This window comes from Chrysoperla carnea, chromosome 1, assembly GCF_905475395.1.
Source record: "Chrysoperla carnea chromosome 1, inChrCarn1.1, whole genome shotgun sequence".
Taxonomy (NCBI): domain Eukaryota; kingdom Metazoa; phylum Arthropoda; class Insecta; order Neuroptera; family Chrysopidae; genus Chrysoperla; species Chrysoperla carnea.
In genome coordinates this window covers 27,547,297-27,571,417 of record NC_058337.1, presented here as the reverse complement: position 1 = coordinate 27,571,417, position 24,121 = coordinate 27,547,297, and the positions used below count along the sequence as shown (strand labels likewise).

The 24,121-nt window shown below is 28.1% G+C and overlaps 1 protein-coding gene across 2 annotated transcripts in view; it reads left to right on the top strand.

Annotated features, from left to right (window-relative positions):
* Positions 1-24,121, top strand: part of LOC123305339 (rhophilin-2) — a 187,913-nt gene that overhangs the window by 122,176 nt on the left and 41,616 nt on the right. Inside the window, exon 1 of one of the 2 annotated variants that reach the window (XM_044887026.1) lies at positions 16,742-16,896. The exons of the other annotated variant lie outside the window; for it this stretch is intronic. Within the exon in view, the coding sequence (XP_044742961.1) occupies positions 16,816-16,896 (81 nt within the window). The 5' untranslated portion in view covers positions 16,742-16,815. Of the gene's footprint in view, positions 1-16,741; positions 16,897-24,121 lie in introns of those variants that run through there. 2 annotated transcript variants of the gene reach the window in all.

Sequence of the window (24,121 nt, the reverse complement as noted above, 5' to 3'; positions counted from 1 at the left end):
AAAATGTAAAAATTATCGTTAATAGCTTCAAAGAGATTTTATCTGTTTGATAGGAAACTATGATAAGATGGTATTCATAAACAACCGTATAACTTCTTATTCGGATCATGAATCACAATTTCAATAATAAACCTGAAGAGTTACAAAGATCAGATCTAATCAAATCTAATACGTCAAAGCTAAATAGAAGACCAAGTAATTTTGTGTTTTTGTTCTTCTTTAGGAAAAACCGAAAAAATTTTAAAAGTTTAAATAAAATACATTACATAAATAAAATAAAATACTCTATCTAGAACTTTTCGGTTTCGGTTTCATTCAAAAGTCATCCGAAACAATTAAAGCCAAAATTGAGGCCTAGGCTCAAGATAAGCATCTAGGATTTTTTTTTTATATATGTATAGTATCACTTTTTTATTCAAGTCACAACATCGAATCATTTTTAATAAATATGCACAAATCACAAATAAAAATTTCCATGGTAGGAAAATAAAATATTTGGAAATTTAGGTAATAGTCAATTCTATGAAAGTTAAAATATCCTAAAAATGTAGTGTTTCAAGACGGCACTGAACTTCAAGTAATATATTTTTACTCACGGTTAGTTAATAAATAAAATTCTAAAACGTGCGTTGACGAAAGGTGACGCTTATACATATTTCCATAAAAAACTATGGTGCGGCATCTCTTATTAGCGCGTTAATAACAGAGTCGATGTTTTCTAAACGTCTAACCACGGCCATTGTGATAACATGATATCGTGATAAAATTTTGGTCGAAGCGGTTAGAAAAACAATCTGAAATGGAAGTTTCAATAAATTTAATTAAGTTTCAATTATACAAAACAACAATACGCAAAACCATACTTTTATTGAAAATTAGAAGAAAATTAATCTTAAATTTCATATATAAAAGTGCTGTGCGCTGATAAACCAAAATGGGTGCAATTACCTCCATAAAATATGCAATAAAATATATAAGCGAAACATAAACTCAAAGTTTCTTTTCAAGTTTTCACTATGAACAACCGAGAACCACAGAATGAATCGGTAACACTTATACTATGTGAATAAAGACTGGCCCTACGACTCTTAAAGACCCTCTTGAAGCGATTTTTTGTGTGTGAAAAATATGAAAATTTCAGACACTTCAGAATCCTGTATAAGAATTGTAATTTTAATTTTCATGATTTTTTTTTCTGATTGAGTTTTATTCATTGTTAGCTTGAACAGAATTCAAGGGAAAAAACTTATCTTTCATAAATTCACGAGTTTGCGCTAATCTTGAATTAGAATTTTCTGATGTAATGAGGTTATATAAAGTAATATTAAAACAATGAATAAATGTATCGTAAAATGTATTTCCAAATGTTATAACCTGTACATGGAATTGACAAAGATTTACCTTGAAGAAATACAATATTTGAATTTCTTATGAAAATTAAAAAAAAAATTTTCTCATTTGTTACATACATACATACATAATTTAATTTTCATGATTCTTTAAGCCATTATTTTCAAATAATTCTGAATCGTTTTTTAAGAAAAAAAAAGCTATTTTTACAAATTAAAGTTTGAATAAAAATTAAAATCACTGAACTTTGATATTCGAGCGAAAACCTTGATTAAATCTGAACCGCTAAATTAATTATATTTTTACAAAAGGAAAACATTATATCTTGGTTTTTATCAATATTTTTACAAAATAATTCAAAATATTTATGTTAAAATATACGAAAATAAAAACTACTGGAAACCTTGTTCAACAAATTAAGTGGGCATATTAATATTAATTTATATTAATTTAAGGTTAGCAAAAAAACAATTTTGTGATGAAGATAAAATGCAAATTTGATCTAAAAAAAATTTTTACCGGAAGTATTCGAGTAAATCCTTGAACATAGATTTTCATAAATGACTTTGTCTGTGAAGCTGAGCGAAAGCTAAGAGTCAGTTACTTATTATGTTATTACGAAGTAGAATCAATTTGGGGGGGGGGTGGTTGATTCAATTCTAAACATATTGTTTACTACCTCACAATCTTATTGATAAATAATCATTTTCGGAGTATTCTTGAGTGCCCGTTTCCAACATACGGAAAATTTCAATTTTTGATTTCTAAAATGACGAGCATTCCTGTTTTATGCAATGCCGGACAAACTTTCAAATATCTTCGTATTAGAAGAATGGGAAAGAAAACAAGCATTCCTTAATTGTAGTACTAAATAATTAAAAATTTGTGGGGCCTTAGTTTTCGCAGGTAATTAATAGACTACAATAACAAGTTTTGGTACGGAATTTTTCTCACATGAGTAAAAAAACGTAGCTTATTATGTCTTCGTCAAAAGTTTACAAATTTGACGTTTTTTCCTTAATGTTTATATCAAAAATCTATATTTCCAGCGAGATACCATCATTTTTGGCTGGATCCCTTCTATGCTGGAAATTTTGATTGACAACAAGTTTATTAATATATTTGTTAATTTAATGTTATTTTTAAATAATCCGGTTCTTTAAGATTAGGTCTATTTAATTTGATAAATTAAACAAATTAAATTTGACTAAAGAAATAAACAGTTAAATATAATTTTATATGCGCAATACATTTATTTATATGTATTATTGAATTTCCGGTATAAAATTAAACTATGGTCGATAATTTTATTGTATATGTTTATTAATCAATATCCGGTAACTTCAACAATCGTTATTATTACAAATTTGGTTTAATTTAACTCTAAAGATTACTTTATACGATCAATATTATTTTATAAACATTATTTAAAATCCTTTCAATATGCATCTTTTATGTTTGGGCGAATTTATGACAGATTTTCCAAGCCTTGGATTTGTATTCGATTTTTCCCTGCCATGTATGTAGATGAATCCTTAGTTAGCAATGCCATCAAAGTCTTGAACTCAGAGCTAACTAAACTTACATATGACGGTAGACTTAATCCCGGAACGTTTTTATTTTTGCCAAACATCTGCATTCTTGAAAAATTTTCTAAAAAACTCCATCTATTGTTCTCTTTCATTTTCTCCTGGGTGTCCGTTAATTTGATGCCAGGTTCGAAGAAAAATTTACTTAGGATTTTTTTATTTAAAGCCTGATCAATTTCAATTGATCAATTTCGTCAATAGTTATAGTCGTATAATGCAAGCTTTATAATAACATTATAACAGTACTTAAAGTATTCAATTAAACATTTTATAAAAATTGGTTTGTAAATTTTATTTTCGATATATTTTCAAAAAAGTTACGCCGCATATTGATTTAATAAATGAATTTAAATTTTACTCAAATTACATTTTACTCATTTTACTCAAAGTAGTAGGAAAAATGATTAGGGTAGGAATATAAAATCGTTAATATCAACCATTTTTGAAGGCAATAATTAATATCTTTAATTCTATAAATATATATAAAGTTTATATAAAATTATAAAAAAAGCTGTCACAATGTTCCAAACTTTTTCCAGTTGAGTTGAAATCGGTAAAACCAAGAACACAAGTGTACCACAGACAAGCAATTGCGTTTCTTCAAACCCATACAATAAACCACAACTTAAACTCTAAAAATATGTAAGGAATAAGAAAAGGAATAGTTTTTAGTAAAATTATAATTCGATAATCGAAAGAATTTGGAAAAAATAAAATGTTATTATTAAATTCCCTATCATCTATTTTTTCAGGAATAAGGAAATAAATTTTAACAATTATTAAATCATTTCCTTGTGAGATGACATTGCGTCATACGGCAGTTAGAGGCTGTGTAGTGATGCGCGAAATAATCATTGTTATATGACAAACAATTTCATTTGATTGAATTTTAACAGTTGAATGCATCAAATTTAATATTTATTAGTGGTTAATATCTGACTGAATTTACTAACCTTTCTTATTGGAATTCATAATTTTTAAACGTTAGATATACGAGCTGGTTTTTGAAATATTGTTCATCACCTATTTTTTACCCCAGAACTAAAAAAAGGGGTGTTATAACTTTGACTGTTATGTGTCTGTCTGTGGCATCGTAGCATCTAAACGGACGAACCGATTTTGATTTTTTTTTATTTAAAAGGTAATTTAATGGAAAGTGTTCTTAGCTATGTTTCGAATGCGAGTTTAGGGTTCCGTAACCGAAAAAAATTAAAAAGTTGGCGATTAACTTCAAAATCAGCTCGGTTTACAAAATACTATACGGAAAAAGGTAATTTAATTGAGAGCGTTCTTGGATATGTTTCTAGTGTGAGTTTACGGTTACGTTCCCGAAAAATTTATGAGGGGTTTTTTAAATTTTGTAAATTTCAAGATATGAATTTTTACTTTAAAATTTATTTGTTCCTTACGCTTCCTTCACTATAAATGTGTAGTTGTAGAAATGCAACGAAAAATGATTCATTTATTTTCTTCGGGCCTATCTAAAAATTTAGGTTTCCGCTTTTAACTTGAAACTAACAATTTGTTGGCCTGCAAACACCGCAAGTGGTGTAAGACCCGCAATTTTAACCTGAACATTACGCAAGAAAATAAAAGTCAGAGCAATTTTATCTGCCTGTATGATCGATCATAGTTCAAGTTGGAATAGTTCATCTAAGAATATTTGAATTTATAAATAAGTTTAAACTTATCATTTCCTTGCACTTCCACCATTAAAACTTTATTTTTAATGCCCAATGAAGATCTTTTGATCTTTTGAATAACAGTTATTGATTTTTGTTGTATTGGTCGGCTATTTTTCGTTGGCGATTTTTTTAATTTCAATTGTGTATAACTTTTTATACCATGCATAAATGTAATATGCAAGGTATACTAAGTTTAGTCCCAAGTTTGTAACGCTTAAAAATATTGATGCTATGAACAAAAGTTTGGTATAGGTGTCTATAAAATCACCTAATTAGTCCATTTTCGGTTGTCTGTCCGTCTGTCCCTCTGCCCGTCTGTCTGTCAACACGATAATTCAAAATGAAAAAAGATATCAAACTGAAATTTTTACAGCTTACTCTTACTTAACAAGTGAGATCGAGTTCGTAAATGAGCAACATAGGTCAATTGGGTCTTGGATCCGTAGGACCCATCTTGTAAACCGTTAGAGATAGAACAAAAGTTTAAGAGTAAAAAATGTTCGTTATAAAAAAATAGCCAACATTTGTTTGAAAGATTTTTTCGTAAACATCACTGTTTATCCGTGAATTGTTTGTTGGGTATATGCATGGTATAAAAACAATCTTTTGTGAGGCATGTTTTCTGACTGCCATTTAATCTCCTTTATTCATAAAAACTATGAAAGTATGAATTTTTGAGAAAAAGTGCGCTAACTACTGTCGCTAAAAATAAAACACGCCTTTAGATAAACGTAAGTGTCACGAAATATGTCACTAACATAAAATGAAAAGATACATTTTCCATCAACCAGGATTTACTTATTAAAATATTAAATTTCTACAAAATTTCTTTTCGATGATTCAATATCATGTTAAAAACATCATATGATCTAGTTTATCTGTAAATGATGAATAAAATTATTTGAAATTTGTCTTAGTAATATAAATGTATGGTTGATATAGATATGTGTTGAGACCGGCGCCTATAATTATAGAATATTATTACAAACAGGAAATGATTTCACAGGAAATTTTGCGTGTTTATTTTGATTAGAAAACAGTGTATAATATGCGGGGATTTATATTATATTATTGGCACTGATAATAATCCGACATTATGTCTAATGTCTAGATTTAAGCATAATACTAATGTTGGTGTGAAATAAAAACAAATGTTTGAATGTTTGGTATATTTAAGAAATAAATAGTAAATACATTTGCGATTATGGTTCGGAGATCACAGTATCTATTTCTCGCATAAAAATAATATACAGCTTTAATTTCTTAGAAGAAGAGGCTATGATCCCAAAACTGTAGTTTTAAAGATAAATAAAAGGTACTTATTTGTCTTAATAATGGATTTTAGTAAAGTAAAGAATCCTTATCTACAAAATATAATTGAAATGATGTTTTATGCGTTATAAATATGCTAATTTATATAAAAATACGTGTAATTGTGGAAGTCTTCGTACAGTCAAAAGTTATAACTGAATCCTCATATAAACACATACATGAATTTTATCAGCTATAATGACATATTATCTATAACATCCAAAATCGGCAATAGCGGAATTATGAGCCAAAATATCGGCTTTAACGACTAGCGTGGGTAAAAGCACACTTTTTTAACACGTTTATTTTAGCTTCACCTGTATGTTTGTATGTTTGTATGTAACTCTCTAATATCATACCCATGCGTAGGACATCATCAGTTATATACATTTATTATACTACCGATAACCATACTATACATATACAATGTGTGTTTGTACCATCTAGACATATAAATATCACTAGTATGACAGAATACATGCGTTAAGCAATGCATCTAAGTGAGAGGTATTATATACATGTATTGAACATGTAATTGTAAGACTACAGATACGATACGACAGATCTTCTGTTGTGCGCATGCAGATAGTGGAAGTTTATAACACATGTATATAATACCTCTCACTTAGATGCATTGCTTAACGCATGTATTCTGTCATACTAGTGATATTTATATATCTAGATGGTACAAACACACATTGAATACTTAGAACAAGCAACAAGCGTGTTTTTTACACGATCGTAACATTAAACAATTTTTTTCTCATTTACTTTATTTTGAAAATTTTGAACATTTATATCGGTTATAGCGACTAATCGTCATTTGAATTAATCAGCAATAACAACCGACATATGTTTTTTATATACACATACTTTCACTATTATATAAAAATGAATATATCGCTTAAAACGACTATCGGTTATAAGGACGATATTTGTTGGTACCGTCATTCAATGTCATTATAAATTTTGCTTGTATATCCTAAAATGTCTCAAAATCATTCTATTTGTATAAGTATCGTTTCGAAAAATATAAATTCCAAATGTCACATTCATAAAAAAATTAAAAAGTAATTTTCTTAAAAAATTTTTATCTGACCAAACTTTTTATTTTTAATAATTTATTTTGTTAAATAAATGTAAATTCCAAGTATATTCACATAAAACAAACAAATTTTTTTCTTTTTACAAATTCATTTGGTCAAATTATTCCTTCATCAAATTTAAAATTAAAAATTGCTTCAAAACATTAAGATTCCAAAAACAATAACCACAAAATGATTTTTAAAAGAATAATTTTCAAACTCTCGGCATATAACTCCTAAATATAGTAGACCAACAATCACATGCTACCGAAAAATTTAACTTTCTGTGTTTTAAGGATGTATGAGCATGGTAGTGGGGGCACAAATTTAAAAATAGATATTTTCAATTTTGATGATAAATTTATATTATTACTTGACGATATAAGACGAAAAGTAAGAATAAAATTTTTCGATATCTGGCTTAATTTTCAAAATATCGAAAATTGAAAATTTTGTTTAATTATTTAGCTTTCGATATTTCGAAAACCATGACACATATCGAAAAATTTTATTATTATTTTTCGTCTACATTCATGAAGTTATAACAAAATTCATCATCAAAGTTGAAAATAAGATAAAAATAATTTCAACCCTTAATCTACCCTGCTCTTACATCCCTTATATGGACGGTGACACTTAGTTTTTTTCTTTTCTAATTCATTGCTATTATGTTTACTTTCTATTAAAAAGTTTTTTTTTAAATTTGTTTTCATTCATTCCAAATGAAAATTATCAAAAACTTCCAAAATATGTCGTTTTTTGAGATTCCTCCATAAGAGCCAATGTATTTTATATCGATTTTTAATGACTTTTTTCTTAAAAATTTGCACGGATACCTAAGCTGAAATTTTAACCACATATTCTTTGAGTAAAAGACTACCTACAAACAAATTTTGAGCCTTTAACTCAAACATTGTTGTCATGCTCATACATCCTTAAGTATCGAATGAAATCGAATGATCTGGAAAATTATAAATAGTTTATTTAATTTAAGCGAATATATTTTGTATCATGTTTATCTAACTGCTTTTGTGGTTTTTTGAATAACAGTTATTGATTCTGAATGCATATCGAAAAACCCGTTACAATTATTCAGTAGACTAAATCAATATTTGATATTTGTAATCTAATATTTATTGCGAATCATAGTATTATTTATATTATTGATATAAAACGCATTCCATTGTATTATGAATATATAATTACGCACTGATTATAATAATAGGCGAGATTACTGATAATCGGGTAATTAGTTTTAAAATTATTAGCAAAGACCAACTACAAATTATGCAAGAGTTAACATATTCTGTAAGAAATGAAAATATTCTTAGTGATACGATTACAAAAAAAAAAGTGCTGAATTGATTATCATGAAATTTTATCCAATGGGTTGTATACGAGCGAAAAGAAAATCATTTTACGAAGAAATTCGAATTTTAAGAGCAGCAGGAGAAATGATTAGAAGGGATATTGAATCAGAAATAAGTCGGTGTACTTAATATTACACAACTGGGGGTACATTTTATTTAAACGTCTGAATAAATCCCGAACCAACTATACTTCTCTTGTTGCGTGAAATAATAATGACCGATAAAAAAGGCGGGATAGAAAACTTGAACTTTTATACATGAAAATATACTTCAATTGATTAGCCTCTTCATTTTTGATTAGCTGTGTCTATTGAAAATTTGGCTTTTGAAAAATTATAAAAATCTGTAATGTATTGAATTTCTGTTTCCAAAAAATTTTTTTAACAAATTTTCAAACTTTTTTAAATCTTTGACTTTTATTCTGACTAAAACAAATCGAATGCAGTTGGTTTCATTCAAATTCATATTAGCTGGAGTCCGAGGTTTGACTGAATTTTCGTTTTTATGTACTGTACTATAACGATATTAAATTTCATGTACTTTCATGTACTATAACGATATTAGAACGTTATTGATATCGAGATGAAAACAATAACTTCCTATCATTATGTTAGAAAAATATTATTATGAAATTAATTTTTTTTTTTTTTTAAATAGAATTAAAAATAGTAATTTCTTTGTAATTAAATTAAAATGATAAACAACAAAAATAAGAAAAATTTCAAATATAAAATCTAGGAATTAAGTAAACGATGTTGAATTTAATAAGACGGGGAAATGTGATTATATTATTTAGACTAGGAGATACAGCATATATTTCACAAAACATAATTGTAATCTTCAAATTTCATTTGAACGAAAATATTTACAAAGTGAAGGTGAATTTTCTAAATCTACAAAATATTGCTGAATAAAACGTACTCTCTAAATTATACCTTCTCAAATACAAGAAACACACGCACGGGAACAAATTTTGGAAACTGTTGCATTTATGACTGTTTAAAATGTTTTCAAAAGCAATTAAGGCTATCTTGAGAAAAGCTGCTTTTCGATACAATATATCTCTATTTATTAACTTCCCAGAGGAAGTTGATTTATTGGGGCCGATTCTAGAAATCTTCAGTTTTACATATTTCCTCGATTTTAAGGCCGCAATATCCGAATCAAACACGATGTCTGCGTGTGTGTGTATGTATGTGCGTATGTTCCTTCGGATTCTTTCGCCTCGATTATCTCGCGAACCAATAATGACATAACACGTGACTGGACTTATTCGACGCGTAATCGCGCATTTAAGAACTGAAAAGTTTTCATCAGAATTAGTTGAGCCGTTTTTTAATGGTAATAAAAAAACTGGAAAAACTGAATATACAGAACCTGAAAAGTGGATAAAACACATCATTTAATTATGAAGATAATGATAATTCCAGCAGAACCTGCAGAACATGTTCGAAAAATAATCTATGAAGGCTAATAAGATCTTTTTTTTAATGTTTTTTCCCGCTCTGGTAAGTTAGTCGTGCGGACTACAGGGGTCGCACTCACACGACTTCAGTACCACACCGACTATATACTGACAATTTTTAAATTAAGTAATTTGGGGTAAAACAGTCCATATTTCCTCATCTAATATGCACTTGTATACTATGAGATAGTGGGTCGACGTACTAATAGACGAGTGCGGATAATCGTCTCAACAATACATCTACAACTATTTTTCATAATAATAATAATAATCCAATTATGATGAAGTCTTATAATATTTCTCAATAATTATTATGAGTAATAAACCGTATTAAAATGTTCTGTATAGTTTATTGATATTATATTTTATTTATTTCTATATTATTCTAGAAATGCTTAAACATACATTTTAGAGTTTATTATTAACTTGTCAGTATAGGAAGTTATTGTAGAGGATCCGATTTAATATCTTTACGTTTTATGGCCAGGATAAGGCATTTACACCAATTTGAAGGAAAAGTATGTGTGTGTGTGTACGATCGTGGTCATATTTTCCTGATCGATATCGCGCGAATAAAAAATAATATATATTTCGTTGAAGTGTAAAACGAAGCGTATTAACTTCCATATGATCCGTAAAGAATTTTATAATATTCGGTCAAGTCGTTTTGAATTGTTCGTTTTTTTTCAATAATTTAATTCTTTCTTATACTGGGAAATTATTTGTGTGAACCTCAAGAGTCACATCAATCCCACTCCTCGGCTTGTTTTTAAGAACGTAGATTCTCTGCAAATGACATTCTATTAAAATACTGGCCAGGAATATTTTTTGGAAATGTAAAATCGTTTGATTTGACTTTTTATACCATGTATATATGGATTATATATTAAGGTGTGCTAAGTTTAGACCCAAGTTTGTAACGCTAAAAAATATTGATTCCACAAACAAAATTTTTATACAGGTGTTCATATAAACACCTAATTTGTCCATTTTCGGTTGTCCGTGTGTCTGTGAACACGATAACTCAAAAACAAAAAGAGATATCAAGCTGATATTTTTATAGCGTGCTCAGGATCTAAAAAATGAGGCTATTTTCGTCAATATAGCTCAAGGTCTTTGGTTCGCAGGACCGATTTTGCAAACCGTTAGAGATAGAACAAAAATTTTATTATAAAAAATGTTTCTTAAAAAAATAAACAACTTTTGTTTGAAACATATTTTCTTAAACATCACTGTTTATCCCTGAAGGAGCAAATTAGCTTAAAAACATTAAATTGTATGAATATTACATGTACTTTTTGTTTATATTTTAAATTTACACGTCACATTTGTTATGTATGTGTTTGTTTGGTTATTTTTCTTTACTTACATGTCATAAAAAACAAATGAATGCGTTATCAACACATGGTAATGCAACAATTAACTCAATCAATTGTTTGTTTTCACATGTTTTTTTTTTTTTTAATTTTTTTTTTAACATTGTAGAAAATAATAAACTTTCTCGTAATAAGTAAGGTAGCAATTTGTAATAAAAAGTATTTAATCAGCCCTTAAGGGGCCTCGCCTCAATTCTTATTTTAATTATAATATATGATGCATTTTATTAAAGAATTTCCCATGTGTTTTATTAAAAGTTTGTTTTATGAGATCATCGATATAACTAAAAAATCTAAGAGTTTCTTGTTTTGTAAAGTAATCAATACAAAAAGGAAATTAATAAATAATACCTGCTTATCAACTAATCTGAGTTATTTTTAAGTCTCAATAAAAAAAGATAATAAATTTGGCGCGATTACCTGTCTGTATATTTGTCTGGGGCATCATAACTCTCAAATGATTTCATCGATTTCAATGGAAGTTTTTTTATTTAAAAAGCTTAAATCATTTTAAGATTATCGTCTTCTCTTGTTATTGTAAACGTCTTCTTTCTGGCGGAAGCACAGGTCAGCCTAATAGACGTAACTATTTGTACCAAAATGTATTGTTGCCTGCACTTCCATCACAATTTTGATCAAAATTTCATCCATTTTGCCGGTACTGAGCATCGGCAGCTCTTCATAGACCAAAAGTCCATATTGAAGCGTACTTTCTATAATTCTTTGTGTTCAGTTTAATAATAAAGAAAAATAAAATTTTAACGGTGACTCGACAGTCGAATTTTTTTTCGTATTTCGTCAATTACCTGCCATTTATATGAATAGACAGTTATAATCAAACATTTCTATAGCATTCTTCATATGACAGACAAAAAGAATAATAGAAATTTGGTTTCATTATGGGCTCATAGTCTATCAAGATGATGCTAAAAATTAAAAAATGTGTAAAATTTTTAACTATTCCACTGTTCTTAAATATATTCTATACTTAAATAGTTTAATATTATTTTTATCTTACTTGTTTCAAATATTTTCTCTTATCATGTTTGAGTTGCATTCAAACAGTAAAACAATTTAAGAAAACAAACAAAATAGTTTATTTTTTACGCTTATAGAAAAGTTATATCAACACCTTTGTAAATATTTATAAAATTATATGCATAGTTTATGTAAAGGCTGAATTACACAGTATAAAGATAGTATCAAGCTTTGAAATAACGAGTGAAACAATAGACTAAGTTAATTGTGGAAATACCATGCATAGACAGTGTTGATTACACTTTACACTTACATATACATGTCACACATACATAACTGATATTCCCATATAATACATACTATACAATTTGCGCCCTCACGGATAAACAGTGATGTCTACGAAAAAATGTTTCAAACAAAAGTTTTTTTTTTGTACGGAACATTATATTTAAACCTTTGTTCTCTCTAACTGCTTACAGTATGAATCCTTCGTACCCAAGACCCAATTGACCCATGTTGCTTATTTATGAACTCGGCCTCACTTTTTACTACCTGAGCACACTGTAAAAATTTCAACTTGATATATTATTTCGTTTTTGAGTTATCGTGATGACAGACGGACGGACGGACAATCGAAAATGGACTTATTAGATGATTCTATGAACCCAAATAAAACACCTTTTATTCATGCATCAATATTTTTAAGTGTTACAAACTTGGGACAAAACTTAGTATATCTTGATATATAAAAGGAAGTCATTTCATATTATGTTCAAACTTAGTTTCAATGCACCATCAATTTCTTTAAGAATATAAGGCAGTTTTCCACTGCTGTCATAGAATTTAAGCGAAAAAAACGTGGCTTCTCTGGATTTAGTTTTATCTTTAATTGTCGATACTGATCAAGGACGTTCATGTGTCCCCGATAGTAAAGTATAGGGAAATTGGATTTATATTTTAAATGATTGGAAAACTGAATTTTTTTCCCCCACAAAATTTCGAAAATTGAGATACTAAGTAACCACTTGTAGTCAACCCTAGTAGGACAATTGGTTAAGGCGTGACAAATTCCGTTCGCGGTATGCTTAGGGTATCGGGTTCGAGTCTCTGCATCACAACAAAAAGTAATTTAATTAATAGTTGTGATGGGCTGGTGTAGTGCATAGTTTATGCATGAAGGAGGTGCACTCAGGAAAAGGTGGTAAAATACATATATGGTCAATATAACCTACCCTAACCTAACAACTTGTAAAAGAAATATCGATTTATATTGTCCGTTTAGTCCTACTTTCTTTTCATCGCTTTTTAAATTTAAAATTTAGAGGAATGAATAAGACTAAGTATTTTTTTTTAGTTTCCTATATGACGCCTATTTTTTTTCCTTGTTGACGCATGAACCTTAAAAATCTTAAAAACGGATACTCCCATCTAGGAAAAAGTAAGGAGTTGCTCCTACGTCATTATACTTGCCAGGGCTAAAACAGGGACTGTTTTTTATTCAATACACTGTCTCTGTACAACACCTAGCACAATTGTTTTGATATTAAAAGATAAAAACATAATTAGTTGATGTAAACTAAGATGAAACACAGCTTTGGTGAAAACCGACATTAGTATATCTACAGAAATATTGAGTATATGCTGTTTAAAGAACAATGCACCACCGATATTTACTCAACTGACACGAGTTATTTAATTATCTGGATACTGTAAATATGTTATAAGATACAAATACTTTTGTTGACTTTGGTTTGTAGTGAAAATAAAAGGACCTTTACTTTGTCTCGAAATATTTTGAGAAACTGATATATTTTGAAATGAATATGAAAAAAATTACTGCTATCATTCTTAAAATTATCTTTCTTTACTCGTATCAAAATGCGAAAAATAACTAGAGGGGAAATATTTAACGAACTCAACATGAGCCATGGAAGTTTTTCATGTTTTTATACCATGCGTATATTAAATATATCAAGGTATACTAAGTTTAGTCCTAAGTTTGTAACGCTTGAAAATATTGACACGTACAAAATTTTGGCGAAGTTGTTCGTAAAATCACCTTAGTCCATTTTCGATTGTCCGTCTGTCTGCCCGTTCGTAAACACTCATTAACTCAGTCAATTGTTTGTTTTCACTTGTTATTATGTATATATCCAAATTTTTCTGTATTTTATTACTTATTTTTCAACGATTTTTATTATTTTTTTTTAAACTTTACACAATACAAAAGTTAAAAATAAATTTACATTAAAAATTCAACTATTTTTGATTTTTTCGTAATCAAAGAAGTCGTAATGAAAGATGTGTTTTAAATTTAAATTCCTAAAACAGCCAACTGTAATGCCTGTAAATAGAATTTTCATTTAAATTTTTCATAGCGCTACCTTTTATTTTCATATATTATTTCTATTTTCGTATTTCGGAACTCCATACGCGGTTCCATAATTCTGTATCATCAGATATAAGATTACATAATTAACTATTATCGTCAAGTTTTATAACATTCAGGCAGGCAGATAGACAAAAATTCAAGTTAGATGAAAGTTTAACATATTGCTACCATAAATTTTTAGATATTCAAGATAATAAATACTTTGTGTTGCCAAAACTAATCATGCAATTTGCGGACAAAGCACTTTTTTGCTATATCAAAAACTTATGACTCTTTTAGTTCATTGTAGTTATATACACATTAAATAATTTATTTTAAACAAGTGGCTTGAATATTCAAATAGTGCGAAATTCATTTATGCTTAACATTTTCAACTACATGTACATGCAAATTAAATTAGCATGGTCAAGTTAATCTTATTGGACGGTGTACATTGAACGATTTCTGCGATAACATTATCCAAAAGTTTATGTTACCTGAATTCTTTATAGACTTTTACTTTCGTTAAAATGATTTTTTATTACGAACTCTAAAAGACTAATTTTTAATATGGATCAAGCTGTATCAATAAACTTTTTCTAATCAAAATTGATGTGATTCTTATAAACAAATCTAAAAAGAGATTTTCAACCACGAAAATTTGAAATAGTTTGAAACTTTGCAGATAGAAAATAGATTATAGTAAACTCCTGTTGATTTTATTTTATTTGAAAAATTTCATAAAATAGTACTCGTTCGGAAATGGAGAAAAGCGTAAAAAAATAAAATTCTTATCAAAATCGTTCTTATAGCTAAACTTTTAATACACAGAAAGTGAAAGCTTTCTTGATGCTTGCAAAGCTTAAAACAATTAATTGAATATACAACGCAAAAAAAAATCATTCTTAGAGAGAAGAATTATTTTACGTATGGTAAGAAAAATCAACTTCTGGCGCAGAAATTTTTAAAAAATTTTTTTTAAATATTATTATTGAGCATAGAAAACTATTTTTTCTGTCTAATATAAATTTCATTTATATTATAATAAAAATTATTCCGATGCCAGTTTTTATGAAAATATGCAAATATCAAAAAAAAAGAACGAGAAGTGTCATGGGCCACCCGATAGGAACTGTATTCCTTTCGTACCTTGATTGATTTTTCTGAAAATTTAAGATATTATTAATTTTAGAAGTCAAATACTTGTTTGATTTTTTAAAGAATTTAATTTCATAGCAACTTTTAGATTTTACTGTATGAAATAATTGTAGTATTAGTTTAAAAAAGACATACTTCTGATTTAGTAGTCAAACCAATAAGTGAGTACATTACGTTTGGTTTGAACTCCCAACCAGTAAACAAATATCTTGCGATAAGTAACATAGTTCAAAAATTAAAGATAATAACAAATAATTTATTTCATTCAGTTTCATATAGTTTTTTATCAAGGGTATTTTTTTGAGACTCGAAACTTATATGTGTGAAAACGGATATGTAAAGGATATTTTAAAAATTGATTATCTTATCATAGACGAACTACATCAAACTTATAAGATCTTTATATCAAAAGTAACTATCTACAATAATTATCATAATTTTCTAATTAATTTCTATATTTATATAATTATAAATATGATGATAAACCATTTTAATAGTATTTTATGGCCAAATTTAAATACTTTTTTTTTTTTTTTTTTTTTAATATGTACCCATATAAATATAATAAACAATGCAATATTAAATATCCGAAACAACCACGTGATATTATTTTTATGATATGTGTATAAAAGTAACCTTGATAAGAAAAATAGTAAACACACGAAATTTATGTTGATACCAAAACTAAAAAAAAATTTTATATTTTAGTTATTGTATAGTTGTGGAGCCGTATAAATGTGTATATGGTCAACTTGCGCACGGTTTATAAAACCGATGATTAATAAATACAACCGCGGCATAAAATATTGTATTCAAAACATATTTTGAATAGACTCGCGCGCTCAAATACCTTTCTTATTATATATTAATTGTTATTGGTGTTTCATACATGTGATATAAATTTTTCGACTAATTGATTAATAGTTGTGGTTTGTTATTCGAAGTTATTGACGATAATTTTTGTTTGAATATTTTCGCAATAATATTGTTTGATTTAAAAGAAGGTAATATTGTTTTAGAACTAGAATTGTTTTTGGTTTAACAGTAAAGTAATGTGAAAATTTTGTTTAGTGAAAAATGTTGAAGTGGGTTAATAAGAACACTTATTACAACACAATTAGTGAATCTGAATTGAAATCTGGAAAGTATTTTATACGGGTAAGTTTATTGGGATAAAATTTGTTTTTATTTTGTGAAATTATTTTTAAAAATCCTTAATGATTTATAATTCTTGGAATTGAATTAAGTATAGAAAGAATTAAGTATTATAGTTTTAGTCAATGTGGACTCCATAAATTCAATAAAGTACTCTGACACAATAGCATTGCAAAAATACCTTACTGTCCACGGTTTCCTTAGGTATAGTATGAGGGAGTATTATTGGTAGTCATTTTACAATGAATTTATAAATGTTTATTCGCGAATAGATAATTATTGCACTAAATTGTTTTCGCAACGAATTTTGTGCTGATATTTTCTTTTCTTTGGATTCACTCTATATTGATCTAAAAAACAAAAAATCTTCAAAACGCAAAGTCTTTATTATCAAAAAGCTGAAAATCAAAAGTCTTTTAGAACGGTTAAAAAAAAAAGTAAAATAAAAAATTATTATGCTTACTTTCACTTGTTTTGTTTATAAAAAAGCCTTTGCGTTTAAACTTTGTAATGAAAAAATTTCGATAGTTTTTTCGTATGTATCATCTATTGGTATCTTTTAAATTCAGTTCGATCCTTAACGAAAATCCTATTAGCGATATCCTCATTTTTCATTTGACACAATTTTTTTTATTACTACCCGCGAAAGGCATGTCGTTTATTACAGTGCTGGTACCGTATAGGAACAGATACACAAAAAGTATTTGATATTAGTCTATATTAAAGTCTTTTTATATCATATCGTATTGTAAATAACCCCATTGTTACGGATCTCGGGGCAATATTAAAAAGATACTTATCTGTCTCTATACCATACCACCATTGTAATAAACGCCATGCATTTTTTACCGTGTATATACTCCTAATGTCCTAATCTTCATGAAAATACTAAATCGAAAATCGAATTCCCTAATCTTCAGGGATATAATCAGGAAACATCTTGAAAATGAAATATTTGGTTCTTTCGTTTTCTTAAAAAGTAAATTAATGGGGAAATCTTTATTATTTATGCTTTGTTTACTAGACTTTGTATACAATTTTTTTAAATGTCAAAGTCTTTCGGTTATAGTTGATGTTTATTTATGATACAACGGCGTAAATATTTATGGAGAAATATCTTGTGAAGTAATCTTAATCTTAATCGCAATCTTAATCTTAAGTAATCTTAACTATTTTTTGTGAGTGTATTTTAATAAAATTTTCTTTAATTAATGGGGATATCACTTATGGGACCATGGTTCCAAGTCCCTATAGATCGTTTTCGGTTAACACTGTGGATCACCCAAACAAATCATAGTTGTACATATTGTTTACTCCTCAGTTTGCCAATCATATCAAAAAATTAAATTCGTGTTAAATTAACAAAAGTGTTATTGACCATTTAACCATCTTTTCAATGCAAATCTGACCCTTTGTAGTTTGTGTTTGATAAAAGGTACCATAATGCTCAAAATGCCTCCTTGCCTTGCTTGTGGAATCTTCAAATGCTCCTTAATTATGGGAGTTTACTTCTTCAATCGATTTAAAAGGGGAAAAATTACCGAATATCTACGGGAATAACAGAATCACGTGTCCCGTTTCGTTCCCAATTTTATTTGTATCATTCTGATTTTATTCAAACAAATTTTCACTCTATTTAAAAATAATTCGATTAACTATTTCAAGGTCCTCCATACTAATGAAATTTGTTATAAATCATCGAACTATGATATTGATACGAAATATGGAATGATTAATACAAATTGGTATTTTCAAATAAAATGATAATGCCCGAAGCAAATAACTAAATTCATAAAATTTATTACTAATATACCAATAATATATTTTTTGCATACCAATTTCATGAAAAAATTACAATAATTACAAACTTAAATATTATAATTCTTTAAAAAAAAAAAGAAATCCTTGGCACTCCTTCCACTGAGGTTATATATTGTATATTTTATTTTATAGTATCCAAATATTGTAATTAAAGTAGGAAACATGAAGAAGATGTTTAAATTATGATCACTCTGGAAGGAGATTTTAGTAAACATCTCGAAAATTATAATCATATATTGTCGCTCTATTGTGAAGCGTTACAATTTGCGAGTTTTAGTCATAGAATATTATACATAGATAACGCGAGGGATATGCTAGCTTGTAAGTGGATGCGATATGATGAATGAGAGAGAAAACAGCCAGTTAGTTCCTATGTGTCCTTGTCATAGTCATATGTCATAATCATAAGATGCATAGACATTTTGTGTAATGTAAACAATATCTGGCTAATGACATATAGATTAGACAAGGACACATAGGAAATAACTGGCAATCTCTATGTACAATATTCTATGATTTTAGTGGATGAGCATAGGTCTTCCAATGGTCAAATTGTTTGGAAGCAATTGTTCGGGTGAAACTTCTATAAACAAATTGACGACTCATGGTGATAGTCCATTGCATACTACACTTTTAGAAATCGTTATTTGACTTAATCATAATTAGACTAACAAATTTTTCTTCTAAGATAATTTTCAAAGCAGATTATTCTTTTCAATAGGCCCAAAAGTGGCGAAATTGCGGCACAACCTTATACTTGGTGATTATTCGATTTTCTTGTCATTTTTAATGAAGTCATTTTGTTAATATAATATTTAAATAGCGAATTTTTGGTGAATTTTAAAACTGTGTTATAAAATGTTTGTCGGGCTCTATGAAAGAGAATGCCCCTGGCTACGAAAATATTCGTAGAGGAAATAGTTGTTAGAGTAAAGATAATTAACGCTCATTAAATTTGTAATTGTGAACTAATTATTAAATTTAAGGCCTATTATATTGAAAATGGCTCGCTGTGGGACTTTAATCCCGTTAAATTTCTAGTGATATGTTGGGGGGTGGGATAGAAGTCAATTTTATCAGCAAAGTTATACCAAAATTTGAATAAAATCTAGCATCTTTTGTTTTTTAGAAATTTTTTGAAAATTTTGTAGGTATTTTTCGGTTAGTTATAAGCTATTCTGAAAGTATTTATCCCTATATATTATAAATGTGAAAATAAGGATGTTTGTTTGTTTGTTTTGCTTTAACGTAAAAACTAATGAATGGATTTGAATGAAATTGAACAAAAATGTAGCTCATACATCAGAATAACACATGAGCTATAATTTAAAAAGATATTAAAAAATAAATAAAATTAAATTTAATCCGACATTTTAATGATCTATCTATGGTCATCATTTTGAACCTTAAACTTAAGATTTCTGTAAAAATTAAAATAGTAAATGTCAAACCATTCATGGTCATTTTTTCTGATTGAGTAAATGAATTATGACTATTTTACACTTAAAAAAATTGAAAACTGCATATATTTTAGCTGCGTAAAACAATCCCTTCGAGTTTTATGGAAGGAGGATAAGTGAGATCAAGAAAGCTGATGGCTATAAAGCGGTTGTTTTTAATTTTAAGCCCAGTGAATCAAGCTTGTTATAAATAAATTTGAAGAAAATAGAATTTATCAATGATAAAATAATTTATTGAATTATACAATTATTTATCTACTCTCCAAGGTGCATATCCATCACGTCTAGTTATTTATTAAACACCAAACCTCAGAACATTCTTGAAATGTTCTTATCCCTTCTCTACTCATTATAAGAACGTGATGTGATTGTTTTAATCAATTCTGACGATCTAATGAAGATGTGCATATAATTTTGATATTTATTAACCATGGAGGTGTTAAAAAAATCATGTTGCGGGAGTTTATTTTGAAGATAAACGTGAGAGTAGTAATTAACTTGGGTACTATTTATTAATAATTAATTTCAATATCCGTGTTTCCATTTTAATAATTTATTAATGAAGAGCTTAATTAAGTCATTTAATTTTCACTGCATCGAAGGATTTATTGATACATAAATGGTTTTTTAATTTTGAACCAAAATAATTTTGAGAGACGATATTCTTGATCTTCATTTTTGTCTTTCAAACACATAATTTTTTCGAAAAAAGGATACATGATGTAATATTCATTGCGTATTTATTCTCGATTATCGTGGCAACTTTTAAGAGGTTAGAAGTAAATACAGCCTTTCGAGATCTCATTCTTTTTTATTCTTTACAATGGTAAGTATGTTTTTGGATATTGTTATAGTCTTCTCTTCGCGATAATACTGTTTATTATGCATTTCTATTAATTGTAGGTTTTTGTAAAAAACTTAATTTTTAACTGCCAAACTAAAAAAAGAGGTGTTATAAGTTTGATCGCTATGTTTATGTGTCTGTCTGTCTGTTTGTCATCGGAGCGCCTAAAAGGATGAACCGATTTTGAATTAGTTTGTTTCGAATGAAAAGTAATTTAATGGGGAGTTTTCTAAGATATGTTTCAAGTGCGAGTTTAGGGTTCCACACTCGATACATTTGCCGGAGGTTTTTTAAATTTTGTAAATTTCACTTGTTTGAACTGAATTGAAATTTTTCTAATTGGTCCGAATTACCTAGAATTATTTTAATCTGTATTATAAATATCTTTGCTAGTATTATTAAATCTTATTGTTTTTTAAGTATATTTTTATAAAGACACCGTCAAAACTATTCTTAAAACTAAATCTTCCACTCAAAAAGAACCATTCATAATCAGTTACGAAAATAATCAATTTGATACACTTTTGGTATAGTCGGTCGTCTTTGTTTGTTTTCTGAACTTAGAGCATGAACTTAGATCTTTTTGCTATAATTTTTATTTCATAAAATTATTCTATTGAAGGATTTGCAGTTATTTAAACTTTCGATCGCCCAATTGATCCATAAATACTCACTTGTTCATTAGATCATTTATAAAGCAGTTTTGAATATCAGATCACTATTTGACGTTTTAATTAAGTTTGTAAATTAAGATTTATAGTGATGATTTTCAATCAAGAGTTGAAGTTAGATTCGTTCCAAGTCCCTTAACCGACTGAACGATACGCGCTTCAAGCATAATTAGACATAAACTTTGCTCTTTACTAATTTGTCTTTGGCTACTCGACAAACAATAAAATTATTAAAATTAATAATTCGTAGACTTTGACATCATAAAAAATACATCCGTTTTACATAATTCAATAAAAAAATTCAAATTAAATTCAAGAATGATTTGCGTTTTATTCTTCAGATTGTTTTTTACATAAAAGATGAGAAATCCTACAGATAATTTACACCCAAAACAAGTTATTTTGTATAGAAAACAATGTAACCTTGAATAAATAAATTTACGATACAAAATTTTCATAATTAATAACATATTTTAACTGAATTATCATTTTTATATTTGACACATGATGGATATGTTGAGAAGTAGAAATTTGTTGTTATTAGGTATTCAATTCAATTTGAAAATCGCATAATTATTTTTGAATGAGTCATTATGAATGTCATCATCATCTTTTGTATAATTAAAACGTATTTTGAAATTGTAATGATGATTGGAATTTGGAAAAATGTGCCTATTGTTATCAAGTACTAGCTTGAAATTCGCCCGCTTCACTGGGCCTAAAAGTACAAACCGACGCTTTATAGCCTCCACCTCTCTTAATCTTACTTATAACCTTTCGATAACACTTGAAGGAATTGTTTTACGCAGCTAAAAGATATGTACAATTTTCAATTTTTGAAATTGTAAAATAGTCATAATTCATTGAGTGTATCAGAAATGGTGGCCAGGGTTTGACATTTACTTTTTTAAATTTTTACACAAATCTTGAATTTTTGGTTCAAAATCATGATCATAGATCTGCTCCATAAATCACTACATATTATAAAACAAAGTCGCTTTTTCTGTCCTTATGTCCCTATGTACGCTTAAATCTTTGAAACTACGCAACGGATATTTTTAATAGATAGAGTGATTCAAGAGGAAAGTTTTTATGTATAATACATCCATATTATAGTAGAGTAATTGGGCTTGAAATAGGGGTTGAAAGGGATATGCTTCAAAAACTAAAAAAGTTGTGCATCGATTAAGCTAAAATATTGACACGATATACAACCAGCTTCAAATATCTATTGTTTTTATCTACTTTTAACCTTCGGAGGGTAGAAAGGTGTAGCGAGAAAGTGGGAAGGAATTATCGAATATTTACAAATATACCTAAGTGGGGTATCAAATAAAAGAGCATGACGTGTACATTACAAAACTGTTATCCCACGCAAGGAAATGTGGAGGGAGGGGTGCAAGTGTGGATGTTGCCCAGCAAAGCGGGTAGTTCACAGCTAGTTATAAATAAATAAATAAATAATAATAAATTGAACCATAAATTAAAGATTTCTGTAAAAATTTAAAATAGTAAATGTTTACGTTATATTGGTGGAGTAGGATAATAGCCTGTCGTCAGTCAGCCAGTGTTTGTAGCGTTTGCCGAGGGGTTGGCTTTAACATTGCAAAAAGAGTACTAGTATTTTCTAAAATCTGAAAATTTGAATATAGTTGGTGTAGAATATTATTACAAACATAAAAAGTATAGTCAGTCAGTAATCGGGGACTGACACCCTCTGTTACAGAAATATACTGACTGACTATATTTTTTATATTTATAATATTAAAAATATATTATAACATATATTAATTTTCAGAAAAGAGAAAATACTTGCACGCTTTTTGCAGGCTTATAACCCAATATAACGTAAATATTACAAATTTAGATAATGCTTGCAATTTTTTGTCGCTCACCTCTTAGACTATAATTTCCTGATATTTTTGACAACTGGAAAAGACTATGTAGGCCGCCATCCATGTCAATTTTTACTGTAAAAACACATGTAATTGTAAATTGATTTGGTTATTAAATATTTTTTGGGCAATGTTTTTAAAGATTGTTGAAGGTGCTTGACAAACTATTTTTAGGTGTAGATATTTTCGCCAACATCTCTGGGAAACATTTCTGACCCTTAGCGAATCTAATTTTGAAACCGAAATAGCATACGGTCATGCGTTCCTTATTCCACGTTCCATTCCACATATTTGTTTCCGTTTAGTATCTTGAAATATTTGAAATTCACCCGAAATCAAACTTTGATTAACTCGAAACAAAATTGGATTTACCCTAAATGTCACTGAGTCCTACTCCTGTTTTCATCTTAATTTTTCAGTATGCTTTTCATTTTGAATTTTTTGTTTTAGTAGCGGTGATTTGTTGTCCTCCATATGAACTTTCTTCGCTTAATTGCCTCGAGATACAATCCTTCATGTTTTCTTTTATCCTTTTGT